The sequence below is a fragment of the Agelaius tricolor genome, unplaced genomic scaffold (genome assembly GCF_023055355.1).
Source record: "Agelaius tricolor isolate 1412-34295 unplaced genomic scaffold, bAgeTri1.0.p SCAF_1, whole genome shotgun sequence".
Classification (NCBI taxonomy): domain Eukaryota; kingdom Metazoa; phylum Chordata; class Aves; order Passeriformes; family Icteridae; genus Agelaius; species Agelaius tricolor.
The window spans coordinates 14,383,611-14,402,005 of NW_027269261.1; the positions used below are offsets into that span (position 1 = coordinate 14,383,611).

General features: G+C 51.5%; 1 protein-coding gene across 4 annotated transcripts in view; it reads right to left on the reverse strand.

Moving 5' to 3' along the window:
• SLC8A1 (solute carrier family 8 member A1) overlaps window positions 1–12,802 on the reverse strand; it is a 105,780-nt gene extending 92,978 nt beyond the window's left edge. The window contains exons 1-2 of one of the 4 annotated variants that reach the window (XM_071424064.1): window positions 12,439–12,802; window positions 839–2,674 (exon numbers count right to left, since the gene is read on the reverse strand). In XM_071424064.1, coding sequence (XP_071280165.1) covers window positions 839–2,667 — 1,829 coding nt within the window. In that variant the 5' untranslated portion in view covers window positions 2,668–2,674; window positions 12,439–12,802. The remainder of the gene's footprint in view (window positions 1–838; window positions 2,675–12,438) is intronic. The other 3 variants (XM_071424084.1, XM_071424054.1, XM_071424074.1) reach the window with 3 other exon arrangements.
• Window positions 12,803–18,395: the final 5,593 nt, after the last annotated feature.

The following is an 18,395-nucleotide window of genomic DNA, read 5'->3' on the forward strand; positions in this document are numbered from 1 at the left end:
GGAAGAGCCTCAGACTGGAAAAACACAGCTCCCAGCCCTTACTCCTTCCAGAGCACCAGCTGGGCAAGGAAATGTCTTCATGACATACCTAAGGATAGATGTTGTCTACTGTGATTTATTGAGCAAATTTATGCTCTCCACATATTGTAATAAGGCTACGGCACTAATAATTTCCCCACCATCCAAATAGCAACACTCAAGAGCAGCCTCCAACAGCTTTCAGCCTCCTTTTTTACTTGCAAGCAGCTGAATGTGGCTGCAGTTACATCCTAACCATGAGGCTTCCCTGCATGACAGCATTTTTTCAAGACACGTATTGGAGAATGACCCAGGCCTGCACCCTTTAGAACAGGAAGAGGTGAAGCAACCTTCAGCAAAGCCCTGAGCAGAGCATCAGTAGGACAGCTGTGACCCAGTACTGGATGATCTGAGCCTCAACAGGAAACAGGAAGCAGGTACCACAATTCACACACTCAGTTCAAGCCCTTTGCAGTTCAGGCCCTCATGCCTGGGTGGGGTTTGTTCTCTGCTCTACTGCAGAGCAGTAGAAGCTGCAGCAGAGGCTGTAGAGATCTGCTCAGTGCATGGCTACAGCTCCCAATCAGCTCCACCTCCCTGCTGCTGGAGGGCTGCAGTGCCCCTGACCAGGCATCACTCTCCAGTCTGCTGGCAAGGCAGGGACACAGCAGTGTTTCAGGCTCCCCACAGCACCTGAGGCCATTCATGGCTTATTGCAATGCACTGGAACCCAAACACCTCCAGTGCAGCTCTGGGAGATAAGTGCATTTTATTTCAGGAGAGACCGGGACTGTAAGAAACAAATAAAACCTTGACTTACACTATCTCATCATTCTGGAACTCCAGCTCCCCGCAGGTGTCTTCAAAGTCCTCTCCTCCACCTTTGGCCGTGCCTTCAATGGTTTTGTAGGGCACAATTACATTTCCTCGCGCTCCAGAGGTTCGCAACACTTTCACTTCCATGGTTCCTACACTTTCACTGATGTGTGTTACTGGCTCCTCGAAGGTGAAGATGCCGGCGTGGTCATCGTCAAAAATGGTGACGGTGGCAGTAGACGGTGATCCCAAGCAGGCGAGTGTTGAGACACGGCTGGCCTCAAGAACGCCCTCATCTGAGGCCTCGGTGCTCACACGGACGTTGCTGAGATGGACCAGGAAGTTCTCATCCTCCTCAAATATGTCGTCGTCGATGATGCCAACGCGGATTTCCTTCTGGGTCTCTCCAGGCTTGAAGACCACCGTCCCCTCAGTGAACTCGTAGTCAGAGCCGGCATTGGCCGTGCCGTCCTCTGTCCGGAAGTCGACGTACACCGTGTTGGTCAGGTCTCCTCCCCGGCGGACGATGGTCAGGGCCACGGTGCCGCAGTTCTCCAAGCACTGGTAGGTGCCCTGCTCGAAGTAGAGCTTGCTGACGGGATCGTTTTCGGTCACCTCGCTGTTGACCTCGTGCATGCTGACGGCCTTGCGGGCCTGGTCTGCGGCGTGTCTCTTCAGGATGTTGCCAGCGCCGGTCATGAGCCGGGTGGCCTGGATGCGGTAGAAGGCCCTGCTCTTCTGCTGCTGGCTCAGGACCTGGTAGTTGGCCAACTCTATGAGCTGCTCAATTTCCTTGTCTGGGTGCTTTTGTTTCAGCTCCTTCAGGATCCGAGCCATTTCCCTCCTGGCTTCCTCGTCATCCTGGTCTTTCTCATCCACCTCCAACACCAGTGTCCCATCCAAAAAGTTCTCCACATGAGAATTAGCAACCTTTCCGTCCATCTCAATGTCGGCCTTGGAGGAGGGCCGGTCACCCTCATGCTCAATGATCATGCCTCTCTGCTTGCCGGCTCGGTATTTCTTGTAGACGTACTTGTAAAATAAAAGCCTCCTGTCAGCTATCCAGGCAAACACCACACAGATGGGGAAGAAGAAGAAGGTGAGCAAGCCTTCCCAAACCTCCACAATCCCAGGAGAAGACACAGATAAAATAATGTAAAGCCAAGTGTAGGCAAAGATGCTCCAGGCCGCTGTAACAAAAAACACTCGCAAGTGCTTGATCTTCCTTATCTCTCCATCTGGCACCACGTACACACAGATTGCAATGATGACAAACATGTTGAAGGCAGCACTCCCCACGATCGTGCTCGGCCCCAGGTCCCCCGCCGTGAAGCCATGGCCGCACACCTCGATGACAGACAGGAGGATCTCCGGAGCAGACGAGCCCAAGGCCATCAGCGTGAGGTTGGAAACAGTCTCGTTCCAGATCCTCACGGTGGTTTTGCTGGTCTCGCCGTTGGGCTTCTTGATGGTTATTTCCCGCTCTTGGGACGTAATGACTTCGATGGAGGACATGAAGCGGTCGGCTATGATGGACACTCCCAGGAACATGTACACCATGGCTACAAAATACACCGTTGCCCGAGCAATTTTGTCCCCAAACGAGGGGTCCTGGGGTTCCCATATTGGTAAAATCACTCCCTTCTTACAGATGTAGGAGCCAGCACACTCCTCGGTGTCATTGGAGGGCAGTTCACTGGGGCTCTCCGTACGTGTGCCCTCTGCATGGAGGAGCAGCACCAGGACAAGGCTCAGCAGAGGGAAGCTCCCTGAGGAGGCGTGTGCAGGAGTTACTCGTGACATGGCCGCTTCCACCAGACGGGTCCCGAACATCCTCAACCTGAAGAGGCAAAAAGCAAAGATTAAGTGAAGCCAACCAGAGATAACAGATTTTCCTCTCTGAAGATAGGATCAAGTTATCCTGTTACTCAAGAAGATGCAGCAGATGAGCCCATTTTGTTATGATTGGTGATGTTTTCCCTGTAGAAATCCTCTAGTTCAGTCATCTGAACCAGGATGGATTCAGATGGTACCAGCGAGCTAGCACCTACCCCCTTTAGCTACCATGATGAAATCTTTCTCTTTGTTGAAAACCTATTTGTTCAATTGCATTTTCTTGTTACTCTAATCTAATTAAAGCCCATCGTTCTGCTTCACAGCCGGCAGAAGTGTTTCCCATTTCAAAATTACAGTGCACTCACTTCACTGGAATTCAGGGTAAGAGCAGGAGAGGACAGGGAAATCTACTATCCCCTCATCATACTTAAAAAGTATTTTTATACTTTTTTAATCACTGTAAGCTATGTATTTCACAGTCTTTTCTTGTTCACAGTCCTCCCAAGCATCTACTCCACACTGGAAATCTGCACAAAGTGAGCTTGAGCCCTGGCAAAACCTTACTCTTAACAGTAACTTGGTCATAAGGTGCACCAGAAGGGCAGCCTGTAATTAATGATTTTGGAGCCATTCCTTCCACAGTGCATCACTTTGCACCTTCCCAAAACTGGAAAGAGCCGCATATGCATCGAAGCCTGGCTCTCTTGGCATGCTTCTAGAGGAAACATGTCCCTACGCTCTTTTCCCACTAGGTCAGCTTTGACGGCTTCCCCTTCAAGGGCCTTTCTCACTCCATTTACAACATCAGTCATCAGGCATGACAGCCGTTCTTGCCTTTGTCCTGCCTCAGGATTTTCCAGCAATGTAGAGGAGCTGTTAAAGAGGTTTGCAGTTAGTTAACAGTGCATAAACCGACAGAACAGATGCCTTTAAGTACAAAGAGATGCTCAGTGGAAAAAAAAAAAAAAAAAGCCTGGGCATGCTCAGTGTTACATTCTCAAATTTACTAGCCAATAAAGCTAGATCCCTAGTTATTAAAGCTGTATTTTCTCCTCAAGGAGAGCCTTTGCTATACCACGCTTCTCCAATCCAAGTTAATTTAATCAGATGGTACTTAAAAATGTTTCTATGAAGAGAGGAAAATGAGCACATCAATACCTCGACTGCATTGGGAAATACAAAAAGCTGAGCTGATTTTCCTCAGAAAAACCCCCCACCCCTGAAAGAAAAAACCAACAAAGCTCAGCCATGAAAGGTTTTAACTCCTCGTTAGGGCAAGGGCACATCATGCAGGGACAGAGCTGTGTGCAAGGGAACAACTGGCTGGAGGAATCAAGGAGTACCATCCCACACCACAGTATGGGATCTGCTCCACAAAGAGACACTGTAATGGCGGATCAAAGCCCTCTCCTCCGTTTGCTTTTATTTATTGATGCTGTAGCACTATTATTGGTCTGGGAAGGTAATACTGAGAATTTATCAAGACAGTTTCATATAAATGGCATTTTCTCACCAGGAACTGTTGGTCTGCCTCCAACCCCCCACTCCCTGGTATTGTAATTAAGAAAATAAAACGATACATAGTGGAGGAAGTGAGCAAATCAGAAAGCTGGGTGATAAGAACAGATGAATTGAACAAGAAAAAGCAAGTCTCTTGTAGGAAGCCAGATTTAAAATAAAGTTGTTTGCATTAGGAATCTTGCTAATGCCACAAAAAAGCTCTTACTACCAGACTCATTGCCCCCCTGATCGTAGTGCCTGGGTATCTTCTGCTTTCCCAAATGTGAGCTGTGACCACTGCTTACAAGCCCAAAGTGAAAAAAATGCAAGCATGATGTTTGCAAAGAGGAGCACCTTGTTGCACACCCTTCAGTGGATGGCTAAGCTGAAACAGATGTGCATTCATGGTCATTGAAATTTAGCTGAAGCATGAATTAGTCACCCAACATCTGTACTCCTGTGTTTCACACTGCTCCAAACCAAGTCATGGAGACATTTGATAAAGGGCCTGTCAAACACAGGCTGACTTGGTACCTACTCTGTTAATCCCAGATAGCTTCTAAGTGTAGTTTTGTTTCCTTTTTAAATATGTAGGCTTAAAAAAATTCGTGGTAGGCATAAAATATTACTCAGTTGCATGGTTCTTCACCGTCTCCTTCTAAAGGGTAGTAGTTTCTTCAGAAAACTCAAGAACATCCACCTGTCTTTGTTCAGTTAATTTTTCTCCCTGTGGCAAGTCATATCCCTGCACATGTACAATTATTCAGAGCAATCAGGCATTGTGAAATCCCCTTGGCAAGAAGAGAAAACAGATGGTTCTAGAAAAAATATTATGCTTTGGGTCACTGATTTGGGTCATGAAGAATAGGAGAGTCCCATCACACTTTGGACCAACTCTCCAGTCTTAAAAGGATTTGGATACTGGAAGTCTCATTCAGAAAAAAAAGACACCCACGAAATCAAATTAATAAGTAATTTAAACTTTATTTATCATGTGTTTCCCCTTTCAAACATTGTAATGTAAGCTGGGTTTTGTTCTGGTTTGTTTATTTTGTTTGTTTGTTTGTTTGAAATCAAGTCCCATACTACTTTAAACAGGAGGAAAAAAGGCCTAGAAGCTTGCATCTGAGCAATCCGTATTTCTGGCATTCCCAACCAGCACTCCATGTACAAATAATATTTTTCCCTCAGATGTCAAGAGGTAAGAAATGTGGAGCTTTTCTGGAGAGGGATAAGAAATGGCTGGAGCTTTGGAAGAGACATCCACCAAGCATGCCAATGTGCATCCTTTGGGCAGCAGCAGCAGCATCCCCCAACTCTGCTGTACTTCCTCCAGCATTTTGTGGTGTAGTCATCAAGCGAGGTTCACACATCATGACCAGCTTTCCTACTTAAACCAATTACAGTGAGGCTCAGGAATTATGAAGGGCTAGAAAATGCTTGGCCACAACATGCTAGTTACACACATGCAACCAGAGCCTGGCACTCAAAATATCTCTGAGAAGCACCTGCTATTAAATCATCAGCATTTCTTTATTTGTACAATCCAAAATAAACAGCTTGGTCCCCAGAGACCCTCTTGCTCTGCATTTGCCTACAGTCTCAGCTCACAGTCAGCACACTGTGGCATAGTGTAGGAATATTCCCAGAAAAATCATTTCCAACATGCTGCAAGGGGAAGCAAGGCACACTGTGGCATAGTGTAGGAATATTCCCAGAAAAATCATTTCCAACATGCTGCAAGGGGAAGCAGGGCTACCTGAAGAGCAGCCCTCCCTCCAAACCCAACTTTGTTAGCTTTTCATTAAGGTCTCAATTGCATTTCCCATCCTGGCCATCAGCAATAACAGCGTGCGCAGCAGCTGATGCACAGTGCCAGGCTGGCAGGCCTGGCAAACCCTGCCTGCCCCGGTGCTCATGGCCTTGGTGGCACTGTCCCAGAGCCTCTGGGGACAGAGGGATCAGGGCAGCACAGGGCAGGGGCTCAGGCTGCCCTCAGGCTGGGTGCTGGCCATACACGTGTGGTGAAAAATCCCAGCACTGCCCTGCCTGCAAGCACCACCTGACACCCAGGGACAGCACCCTGAGCCCTTTTTACCACTGCAGCAGGGGAACTGTCCTGGTGCTGCTGGAGAGCTCTCAGGGACAGCCAAAACTAACCAGGAGAGACAGAGCCCAGCCTGGATTCTCCTGAGCCCCTTTCCCTTTCCAGACAAGCTCCACAGGGGTGCCAGCAGGTGTTTCTGCACAGTCAGGGAGGAAAGCCTGGGAGAGGCTCCAGAACAAGCTCAGCTTAGGTGGAGCTCTGGCCAAGGGTTGTCAGTCCAGCCTTTCTTCCACCCCTTGGTGCTGTCAAACACCAGGAGGGAAGCTGCTGCCCACAGCAGGGCTGGGAGGGTTGTAGAGATATTTGCCTTCCTGCTGGACATGGGAGCTCTAGGTTTTACAAATTGGTAGGAGAGAGCTCCTGCTGCCAGCTCATGCTCCTGCCCCCCAGCTGAGGAGCTGCCAGATGGGGAGGAAACAGCCTTTTAGACTCTGCTCTGATCTTTCCCTGGCAGCATCAATCCTTCAGGCTGACTGGCTGCTGCATGCAAAGCCAGCCTAAGAGCTGCTCTGCATTTCAACAAAGCACAGCTTTTTCTTTGCAGCAGCCTCCCAAAAGTCCCATCTCCATTGAGGCACTTCAGCTTTGAAATATCCCCTGTAAGACCCTCCCTGTTATTTTCCTAAAGCTTGGTATCACACAGGGGTCTATGACCATTTGCACCACACTAGAAGCACTGTTATTTTTAAGAGCACTAAAAAACCACTGCTGGTCCAGACACTTTAATTACAGAAGGACTGGGCAAGGAAGGAAATGGCTTGGGCTCAGGAGGAATCAGTGGCCACACAAAGAAAGACTGAGAGGCTTTCCACATGGAAATTTTCTCCCAGCATCCCACAGAAAACGTGCACAGAGCAGCTGGCACACAGCAGTGTTCACACCATTACAGCCCCCAACGGTGCCCACCCCACTGCGACACCATCATCTTCATCATGAGCATCATTCCTGCCAATTTACTGCCAGCTGAGATGGGAGGTGTCACCACAGCTGTGTCACCAGTGTGCAGGAGGCTGGAGCAGCACCCTCTCCCCACAGGGTGCCTGGTTGCTTGCTGGGACCAGTAAAAGTTTGTTATTCAAGGAAAGTGGTTGCTTTGCAGCTCGATGTGGGAGCACAACCAGGAGCGTGTTGCAACACCACGGGGATTCCCATCCAACAGTCAGAGCTAGACAAGAGAGGACCTTTTCCTAGCAAGAGTGCACTAGGGAGAGACAGGGAAGGCAGCTTAAGCCAACCTTTTCTGGTGTCACAGGCTGGAGAAAGATGGTGTCCCTTCAACCAGAGGGGCCAAAAACTGAGGAGGAAGCAGCTAGTGGTCACTGCAAGGTACAGCCAGCCTGCACACAGAGATCAGAGGCACAAAGCAGCTCAGCTGCTCCCCACCCTGTTCCAGGGGAAAAGACAGCAAGCCCCAAAAAGACTGACTCTCTCCTACCCCATGGTCAAACCTGAAGTCCCTAGGTTACGGCACCTGTCCCCCGTTTTCTCTTGCAGGAGAAGAAGAATCTACTGCAATCTTCCTGGGAAGAAGCACTGCATGCCTTGCCTCCGTGCAGGGCACTTACAGCCATGGCCCCATCTCTGGAGGAACAGTGAACTTCTCCTCTGCTGCTGGCCCTGCCTGGCTGTGCCCAAGCCTGTACACCTGTGCAGACTCACTGGAATCAGCAGCCTGCCCTCCAGCAGACAGCTTGGGCAGAGCCTGGTCTGGGAAAAGATATGGCTGTAGGGAAAAAAATAACCCAAACAAACCATCTGGTCTCTGACCATCACAGGTCCAGCTTCTTGCAGCCAAGGGACACAAAAGGGATGCCAAGAGCCCTGCAAGGAGGTACAGGGTGCTTGGAGATCTGTCTGGGCAGACACAGGCTCCGCTGGCTTCGCTTTTGATCTTGGTACTGACCCCGTGGCGCAGCTTTGGTAAAACTGAGCTCCTGACAGCTGTGAGATTCACCCACCAGGACAGGAAAAGGACCCTTCTGCTGCACTGGCACATCCAAATCGTGCAGGAGAGCTGCTAAGTCCAAAGGCTGTGCTGCCACTCAGGGCAGCATAGCGTGACGGCTCTTTAAACACTACTTGGAAAACCCTTGGCTCGCTTCCCTGCTCTGGCTCTGCCTGGCTCCTGCTCCCTTTCACCCAGCTCTACCACTCCAAAACAGGCACAGCCTGTTGGCATCCCCTACCCATGACCCTGGAGATCTCCACATCAGGAAAATGATTTCCAGGCCATCAGCATCCTGATTGCATCAGTACAAAAAACATCAAAACCTTTCCAAATATAGTCAGAGGCACAAGCCCTCCATGAAGCCGATCAAGTAAAACACACATCAGGCCACCCTGGTTTCTGTAAAGGACATTAAAAAGTAAGAATAATTATCAGTCTGCAACTGATTTTTCCGAGTATCCTATCTCTTCAATGAAACATCCAATCTCCTTCCACAATTTCCCCAGCAACTCTCCAAAATAAACGGACAAATAGAGAAAATAAAACATCCCTGATAGAAAATTTCAACCGCATTGGATGAATTTGGGGGCAGCTTGCAGAAAATGAGCTTGGAACTGTTTGTTAGGGAGATTGCAGTCTTGCTTTTCACACATGGAGACCAAGTGTCAAGTTGTCCCTTTCTCCCACGACTCAAGATCTCAGCAAGGAATATACCAGGAAATAAGAAGCAAGGGGGAAATGCCACATTTCTCTGGGACTGGGGTTTTTTGTTTGTTTGCTTGTCTGCTTCTCAAACAACTGTCTTCCTACTTGCTGCTGTCTTCAGACCATTTCTTTACCCTTACCACCTGCCTTTGGTCTCTTCTTTATCAAGCAGCATCAGGCTCTTCCCTGTGATTCCTCTTGAGTTGCTGATGCCTTCCTCTGTGCCTGTGCGTCTCCCTTGCTGATTTTAGCACAGTCTGCCTGTTCTCCATGAGCTGGCCCTGAGGCTGCCTGGCTGGCAGCCCAGCAGCCCAGCATCTCCCTGTGCTCCATGGCTCTGTGTAACATGGGCAGAGCATCTCCCGTGAGTGCTGGGGGAGTAAAACACTGCTAATAAGCCTGAGGCTCTTGGGCAGCCTGGGGAGGAAGTATCTGCCCAGAGGTGCTCCAAAGAGGCCAGAAGGGAGGAATTAACAGGCCTCTTGCTTTCCCCTGTGCCTGTGTCCTCTCTTCCCTCTGGGACTGTTTTTGCACTGGGTTTTGTAGCTGTGTATGGGTCTTCTGTGCAGCAGGATGCTCCCCTGGGCAGGAACAGAAAGCTTCAAGGGAGAGGAGATAAATCCTCATCCCCAGGTCCCTGTGAACATCCAGGGATGAAGAGGGGGAGATGTCCATGGGGATGGCTGTGGGGGAAGACCGATGGAGATGCAGGTTGTTGACCTGAGCAATTCAGGCACGGTACTAGGCAGGAGCTGGGCAGGCTGGGCTGGGCTGGGGCTCACCCTGGCATGCTCCATCCATCTGTGTGGCTGCTCCTGCCTGGGGAAGGGTGGTAGCACCTCCCAGCAGAGGCACGTCCAGAGGCACAGCTCTGGCACGGCTGACTCTAGAGGGAGCTGGATGCTAGTGCCGAGCAGAGGGCTAGCTTTTAGACCCCCAGACCTCAGGCAAGGGATTCTAAGCCCGGGTGTGTGCCAGCCTTTCTTTACCTACCTCACACACAAGGTTAGCCACCCTTCCTTCTCCTCAGACTCCCCCGCCTTCTCTGTCTCCCCAGGAGCTCTTTGCAGCACCAAATCTCACTTCTATTTGTAGCCAGGTTTCCTTAGGAAGCCAGGCACATGAAATCACAGTTTCCATGTCTGTCTGTCTGTTCACATGGCTCCCCCCTCTTTCCAATTTCAGTTAAAATCACCAGAGGGATAGAGATAACAGCAAAAGCCAAGTTCCTCCAAGGTTCCTGAAAGCAGCTGGAGAGATCCCACTCACACCCTTGGCAAGGGAAAGCCCAGCCAGGGAGTTCAGCCCACAGTGGATGCCAGAGCACAGCAGCCTGCAGCAGCCCCAGGTGCAGCCAGGATTTGCACAGCTGTGTGCGCTGAAGTCCAGGAGCTGGGAGCACGTGCAGATCCCAGCACTCTGAGCTTGGACAGAGCTCCAGGTTGTTCCCATGCCAGTCACAAGGAGAGCCACTGTCACTTGTGTTGTCTATGACCAACCTGTTGGTGGATTGCCCAGTGATGCTTGTATCTTGCAGGGCACTGGGCTTTATTACAGGATCTAAGTTTCATTAGGATGCTGGAGAACAGGGCTTTTTTTCCCCAGTGAGCAATGAGGACTGTGTCCCCTCAAAGCCACAGCAAAAATCCAAATTCTGTCCCAGATGTAACACCTGAAAATCGCAACCCTGAATGTCCTGAGAGTATCAGGGCACTACAAAAGGCAGAGAAGAGGCTGTGCCTATATAGCATCCTTTTAGGTGCTGTAGAGACTCCCAACAGTGAGGACATAAATCAAAGTTTGTGCCATGTCATGTGCAGTAGTGCCAGGTGAGAAGACAAGGCACAGCCTGGGCAGGTACAGGACAGTGAACATTTAAGTTTCAGGAGCCATTCACAGCCAAGAGATTGCAAAAACCTTAGAGAAAGTGAGGGAAGGAGAAGCAAGCCAAGTTTCATCAGGTTAGAACTGTGCTGCTGCTGACACTCAGGGGTGCTGGACACAGAGAGTGTGTCCAACCTCCTCAGGTATCTGGAATGCAAAGTCTGGTAGAGAGGAAGCTTTGACCAGTGTGGCTCCTCAGCACAGTCCATGTCAGCTGGTGAGGTGAGCTGGTGGGGGTGTAAGAGGAGTCAGACAGCTTTCCTAGGAGTTGGTGGTGGGGGCTCATGGCTTGTCTGGCAGGTGGTGGTCCTAGAAATGTCACATTATTTCCCTATTTGGCCTTAATGTCTGAGCTGGACAATGGGCAAAGCTGCTATTGCAGAACCAATCAGAAGGAAAAGGGGAGAAAGGAACAGCTAAGAGACGTTCCCAAATGATCACAAATGCCAATGCCTTTCTTTGATAATAGCCACGTCCCCAACCAAAGCCATATGTCACAGCTCTTTTTTTCCTGGATGCCACCATCACATCAATACACAAGTGTCCCAGCTTCCCTTTTCTAAACAAAAGCACACCCCTTCCCTTTGCGATGGCGACAAACAGCACGTGAATTCCTAGGCAGGTGCCAGGGGAGCACACAGAGAACCCCAGCCTCTCTCAGCCTTCATTTCAATTGCCTGACTTGCGAATTTGCAACATCTGGGACTGGAGGAATGAACAGGTTCCTGCAAAGCGCAGGCGAAAAGGAGCCCTGAAAGCACACGCTCGCACCCTCACACCCGTGACCTTGTGATTTTACTACAGCTTTCATTTTCAGACTCCAGTCCTCCCTAGTGCTTGCTGCATTTCTGCAACATTTTGGCAGTTTGCTCTCGCCTTGGAGACAGAGCAGAGTGTGGAGTTGTTTTGCATGGCTCGGCGGGGAGGGAAGCAACAAGGCTGTGAATAAAGAATTAAACTCAAGATGACGGAAGAGCCCCAGCCATGCTTCCACCTAGACAAAGCCTACGTGATGAGCAGTGCTTAATGCCAGCCCTTCATACCGCACGCTGTTCGAGAGGAAAATGGGAATTTCGGCGTGGCTGCAGGTGCCTCCGAGCACTCCCCTCGGGCAGCGTTTCGAGGCAGAGAGAGCAGCGCTGCCCGGAGGCTCGCACAGCCCCGCCAGGCGGAGGCACCGCGCCCCGCCGCGCACGGGGGATGCGCCCCGAGCCCCCCGGCAAGGAGATGTGCCTCAGCCCCTGCCCGACCCCACCTGCCCGGCAATGCCCGGCAATGCCCGGCAATGCCCGGCAATGCCCGGCAATGCCCGGCTCCCGGGATAGCGGGGGAGCGACCCCCGCCGCAGCCGCGCCTCCCGTCGCGACATGTCGCGATTGGCCGCCGGGGGAGGGCGGCGAGCCCCTCCGCCCGCCCGGAGGTGCCGCGGCGGGGTTGTAGGGAGCGTTCCCTGGCGTGTGTGCCGAGTGCGAGCATCCCACCCCCGCCTCCCCATCGCTCCCGCACGGCTCCGGTGCCCCATGCCGCCCCCCGGCAGCCTCCGCCGGCACTCGGATCGCGCTCTGGGAAGCAGCGTGAGGCTGGGCAGGGTCGGGGCGGGGGCCGGCCGCTCTCTCGGTCCTACCTGGCGGGCTGCGGGAGCGGGCGGCGCCGGGGCCGGCTCAGCAGCGGCGGGGCATCGCGGCGGGGCGGGCGGCGGAGCCCCGGTGCGCGGCTGCGGCGGCGGGCGGGAGGCAGAGAGAGAGAGAGGGAGGGAGGGAGGGAGGGAGGGAGGGAGGGAGAAGGGAGGGAGAAGGGAGGGAGGAAGGAAGGGAGGGATGGAGGGATGGATGGAGGGAGCGCGCGCGCACACACTCTCCCAGGCGCGCCCCGGGGATGCGCTCAGCCGGCCCGCCCCGCAGGCTGCCTCCCCTCCCTCCGCATCCCTCGGCCGCCGGCCCTGCCGTTCCTGGGGAGCAGCTCCAGCCCTCCTCCTCGTCCTCCCGCTGCTGGAAATATTTCCCGAATTCCTCCTCGGATCGAGGGACTTTGAAAGGCAGGGCTGGTTGCGGACCCACCCCCAGCAGACCTGCCCTCCCTCCTTGGGGCAGTCCCCAGCCCTGCCCTGCCTGCCCCTAGCCCTGCCCGGCCTGCCCGGGACAGTCCCCATCCATGCCCTGCCTGCCTCCAGCACAGCCCTGGTCGGTCAGCTCCTGCCCGCATCCCCCCGGCCGACCTGCAGCCTACCAGGGCGATCCTGAACCCTTCTGCACCCTTCAGGAGGGAGAGAGCCCTGGGGAAGATGGAGAGAAAGGAAACGTGTGTGTGTCCGTGTCCGTGTCCGTGTCCATGTGTGTGTGTGTGTCTGTGTCCGTGTGTGTGTGTGTGTGTGTGTCTGTGTCTGTGTGTCTGTGTGTGTACAAGGAGTGCCTTGCTGTGTCTGTCCCCGTGCCCCACAGTGTTGCCCATGGCAGCTGTGGGGAGGCAGGAGGTCAGGAGCATCCCAAGGGGCCCTGGGTTGACGTTCACCCCCCTCTCTCATCCTCAGAGTTGTGGCCAGGGTCAGCAGGGGACGTGGGGTGACAGGCGAGGAGCATATGGGTCAGCTGGGACCCTCCTGGGAGCTGGCCTCACATCTGGCAGCTGGCTCAGCCCCTGAACCCACAGAGTCTCCTGTCCCCACAGGAGGGTCCTGCAGGAAGGCAGCAGCCTGGCACAGAAGGACTTGCTGCACCTCAGGCTGACCAAAGTGTCCTTCCTGTGGGCAATTCCCCTTTCACCATGCCTGAATGACTCCTCCACCCTTCGCTGGCTCCAGCAAGGAGCAGATGAACCCATTGTCCCACCCTCCAGGCAAAACTCTGTGACTTTGGGAACTTAAAATAGGAGCAGAGCTAATAGCTCACACACTGGTGTGCAAGTACCCAGCGACCTTGATGAACCCTCTGTGCCCAGATCCCCCGGTGCAACAAGAACTGTGGGGAAGCAGAGACATTGTTTTAGCTCCTGCACCCTCTTGCACCCTCTCCCTCTTACCATGTCAGCTCTGCCTGTAATTTTGGTCACCACTGGCAAGACAGCAACCCAGAATTTTACCTGTCAATTTCATTTGTGCTTTTCTTACTTGCTTTCAAAAAAAAATTTTTTGGGAAGATTTTTGCACCACCGTGTCTTTCAGCAGAGTTGGAAAACTAAATTTCTCTGTTCAACATGGACACTGTCACAAAACTCCTTTGTGAAGCACTTTGTGATGAGCTGCCAACCAACAAACCAGCTACTTAAAATTAGTGTTGCAGCAGTTATGGCTGTTATTTTATTTTGGTCTCACTTTAAGAGCTTATTGCCTCTATATGGAATGAAAGGCATTTCCATATAAGAATTTGGTTTAGAAAAAAACAGGATTTTGTGTCAAATAGCTAACGCTGACTTTCTGCCTCACCTCTTTTGATTTAAAACTCTTTAGAGGAGGGATAAGTCTGCATCTGGCCATGTGTGGTACTTTGATGGTACTCAATTCTCCCAGCAGGGCCATTGATATAAATGAGCCCAGCTAAATGTGTGCAGCATGCCCAGTGCTGTGCTGGGCTCAGGAGCTGAGCAGAGCAGTGGATGTGGCTCAGTGGCATTTGGTTTGGCAGGGGCTGCAGGATGCAAGGCACTGCACAAGCTGGCATGGCAAAAGGATAGTGTGAGCAGCAGAAATTGTTATGGGTGCATCAAACACAATCCCTGCTGGTGCTTTTCACCCTGCACACTGAAATCCAATCACTGCACCAGTAAGCAGTGAAACTCAAATTTTACTCATGGAGTTCTCCCTAAAACTCCCTAATTCCCTCAGTAATGTTGCTGACCTACTTCCCAGCTCTTTCAGTGAATGCAGTACCCAGCTCCTCTGGATCACCAAGGCTGTGCTGACGGGCATCCACTGGTGAGCTGCCCTCTGAAGAGCCAGGCACACCCACAGCTCCTCCAAACTCACCTCTCTCTGCAGCTTGCAGTGGTGTTCCTGTCTCCAGTGCCTCCTGCTGAGCCCCTCAGAAAGGCTGCTTCAGCTGTGGGATTTTTGTGACATTCCAGGGGACCTGGAGAAAACAAAGAGTTTGTCAGTGTTGGTGGTGATGCTCATCAGTCCAGGAGCCCTTTGTACCCACCCAGCCCTAATGGCACTGGGACAGAAAAGGTGAAGCAGCCCTTTCCCATCTGAACATGGGAGCAGCTTTGATCTGGCTGCTTCAAAAGTGACTGGTTAGGAAGAACATGAGGCTGGGAGGCTTGGAGAAGATGTGTCCCACTCCCTGGTCCCTCACACATCCCTTTCCAGGAACATTTAGATCTTCATTTCTTACAGTCTCCAAGAGAAAGGTGGAGATGGGCTCTGAAGGAAAGGGTGGAAGTGAGGGAGTGGGAGAGACAGTGAGTCCACTTGCTGAGAGGAGGTGCTGTGTTCCAGGACTGCTCCCCACTGCAGTGGCCGTGCTTCACCCTGCTCTTTCTCAGCCTAGCTAGCTGAAGTGGTGGCTGTGACAGAATGGAGCTCTGCATGGGCTGTGAGATCTGCTGGGTGAGCTGAGCAAACGCTCCTGCGCTCTGCCTGGTGCTCCAGGCAAAAACCCAACAGGACTGCTCATGTCCTGACACAGCAAGTTCTGTCACCGTGTGGGCACATCCATGCTTCAGCATTCCAGACTGCAGCCTGCACTGGGCTGGGAGAGGCAGCTGTTTGCTCCAGCTACTTCTACCTGCCTGTGACTCCTTGCAGCCATGCAAGAGAGCACCTGCCACTGCAGCCATGCTTACAGCACGGATTCCTTGTCTCCAAATCATGGAGATTCTCATGCCAGTAGTAGGGAACAGCTCATTCATTCCCTCATTCATTCATGCCCACCCACAGCTCTCCCCGACAGCAGCCTGCATCTCTCTGCAGTAGCTGGAGGAGGTTTCTGGGTATTGTCTGCATGTGCAGAGCACAAAGGCAATTCCTCCTGGTGAAGAATGGGGTTAGTGGGCTGTGGAGCCTTGAGCACAGGACAGAATGGTGCAGGCCAATTCTCTGTGCTGTGGCCTTGTGAAAAAAGACATCTGAACTGCTGCACAGTTTAGAGGAGGGGGGCACAAAGCCTCAGGCACTTTTTGCTTGAAAAATTTCTGCCTTGTATTCCCTGTAAGAGAGAAGAGGTCAGGACAATGCTCAGCCCAGCCAAAGCATGTTCATCTCTGAGGAGCTGTCCTACCACCCTTTCTTGTCCCTCTTTGGAACATCTCCTCAGTGGAATGCTTTGGTCTCAGATGATGCTGGGGATAACCAGTGAGTCTGCTTTGGCTGGTTATCTCTGGTCATGGTTTTCCTCATCTGGGAGATGCCAGAGAGGTCCTGCAGAAGCAGATGGGTTGTCACCTCTGCTTGCCATCCATCTGTCTTTTCTCCTTGCTGCAGCAGGCTTGAGCATGCGCTCCCTGAACATTCTCTGGCTCTCCTATGCATGTTCTTGGCAGAGACCTGGAGATCCCTGGAGAGTGGTGTTTCTAAAAAAGATGCTTAGAAACATCATTTCCAGCAATTTGAGCACTTCCTTTCACTGACACCTTCAAACCAGCCTTTGCTGTTGGGAGGATAAATCAGGGATTTAGAAATGTGGCAGATGGAGTGGGACACAGCAGTGAGTAGGAAGGGCAATTTCGTGTGCTGGACATCAATATATTTCTCTTTGAGCTCTCTAGGCAGTGCCTCTGTAACTGTTTCCAAGTACCTGGTGCAGTCTGAGCCCTGATGATCCTGTGGAGGTCTGATTGCACCACAGTTGTCCATCAGCCAGCCAGGGGGCTTGGATGTGAAAGGTATCTTCTGCCCTGGAAAGCTGAGAGTACAGACTGCACCCTGGGGAGGAGGCAGTGTTTGATGGAATGTTTGGGCACACCTGTGAAAAATGGGCCATGTGTGATTTGCTGTCCCTCCCCTGCTTTGAGAGCCTGCAGGGGTAAATGGAGAAACCAAGCTTGTGCCCCTTTAGAGCTTCCCCCCGGATATTTGCTCTGTGCTGTGTTTTATGCATGTTTAAACAATAAATCCAGAATAGTAATTCATGAGCATAGCATTTAACAGCTTGGGAGAGAGCTTTCCTGGAAGAAGCATTGACTGGCCAAATTTTGCAGAGCACTGCTTATGTGTAACAGACACAAAAGTACATTTGCACTGGAAACCACCTGCTGCATGGGGACTGAAAGAAGGGGTAGTTAGAGGGGCTGAACTTGAATTTAGGAAGCTTGGAAATGAGGAGAGTTGCACATATTTTGCAAAACATCTAGGCTGAAAAACAAGATGCACATTCTTCTCTTCAAGTTCTGCTTCACAGTCATACTTTTCTTTGTGGAAAAAACTCATTTTCTGGTCACCAGGAATGTACAGGAAAACTTCAATATGTGCACAGAATGACTTCAGCAGCTGGGCTTATTGTGAGAGATGTACAAGGTGCAAACTGTCTCCTCACTCTTCTCAAAGGGGTGGAAACAAAAAAGCCTTCTGGCAGCTGCCAGTTGTCTCACCAGCAGTGCATGCTAACACCAGCATCTCACTCCCACTTCTCAGGCAAAACCCAGCTCCTAGCTGGAGTCATTGAATCACTGGAAAATGAAGGGCCAGATGTCCCCTGCTGAACTGGCTGTCCCTTAGCATCTTTCCCTAGCAAAACCAGGACACCAATGGAGCTTTGTTTTGCTGTTTCAAGACTTCAGAACGCAGGGACTCAAAATGCAGATGTGAGGTTGACGGAAATTTGTTTCCCAGTGAAAGCCACAGCCCAGTGACTCTGCTGCTTCCCTGCAAAGGGCCATGGAAGTGCAGTGTGCCAGCCCTGGGGTAGCACTGCCATCAGATAGGCATTAGCACTCTCCAGCTGACACTCCTGCCCCTTTCACCACCATTCCAAGGCCTGGAAAAATTTTGGTTGGAAAAAAAAATAATCCCCCATAAGTACAGAATTATAAAGTAACAAATAATGTGTTCTCTTCTGCTCTTGAGCCCTAAAGTTTGGTGCTTTCCAATTTACTTGGCAACCAGAAGCAAGTTAAAAAAACCATAAGCGTGTTGAAATAGTAATCACATGACTCCAGGAGCTGGGACTTCCAGAAAAACAGAAGTGCAAGTACGATGTGGCACAGTCTGGGAGCCGTGTCCTGCAAACTGGGGATTGTGAGGCTTCCCCAGCAGCTCTGGCCCTATTCCTCCTTTGATCCATGAGCAAGGTTCCCATAGTTACCAGTGGGAGCACAAGGCAAATCAGATGTAGTGCATGGTTCTGGCTGTGGCCCCTGGTTGTGAAAGTGATTTGGCCTCCTCTGTATCATCTGTTTGCCAGCCTTCAGCAAGGCTGGGTATTCCAGGGAAAATGGCCTTTTTTATTAAAAGTGGGATGTGACTGGCCTCAGCTGCACAAAGCACTGTATTGATATTTTATTTCTGTCTTCTAAATGAAGAAGGCTGGAGGAACACCTTGCAAGAGCCAGGCCCATTAGGTGAGAGGTTGTGCAACGATTTCTCCTCAAGGGAAATTTTCTTCTCTGTAGTGGGCTCTGATCTGCTGTCCTTGGGGGTGGTCAGAAATGCTC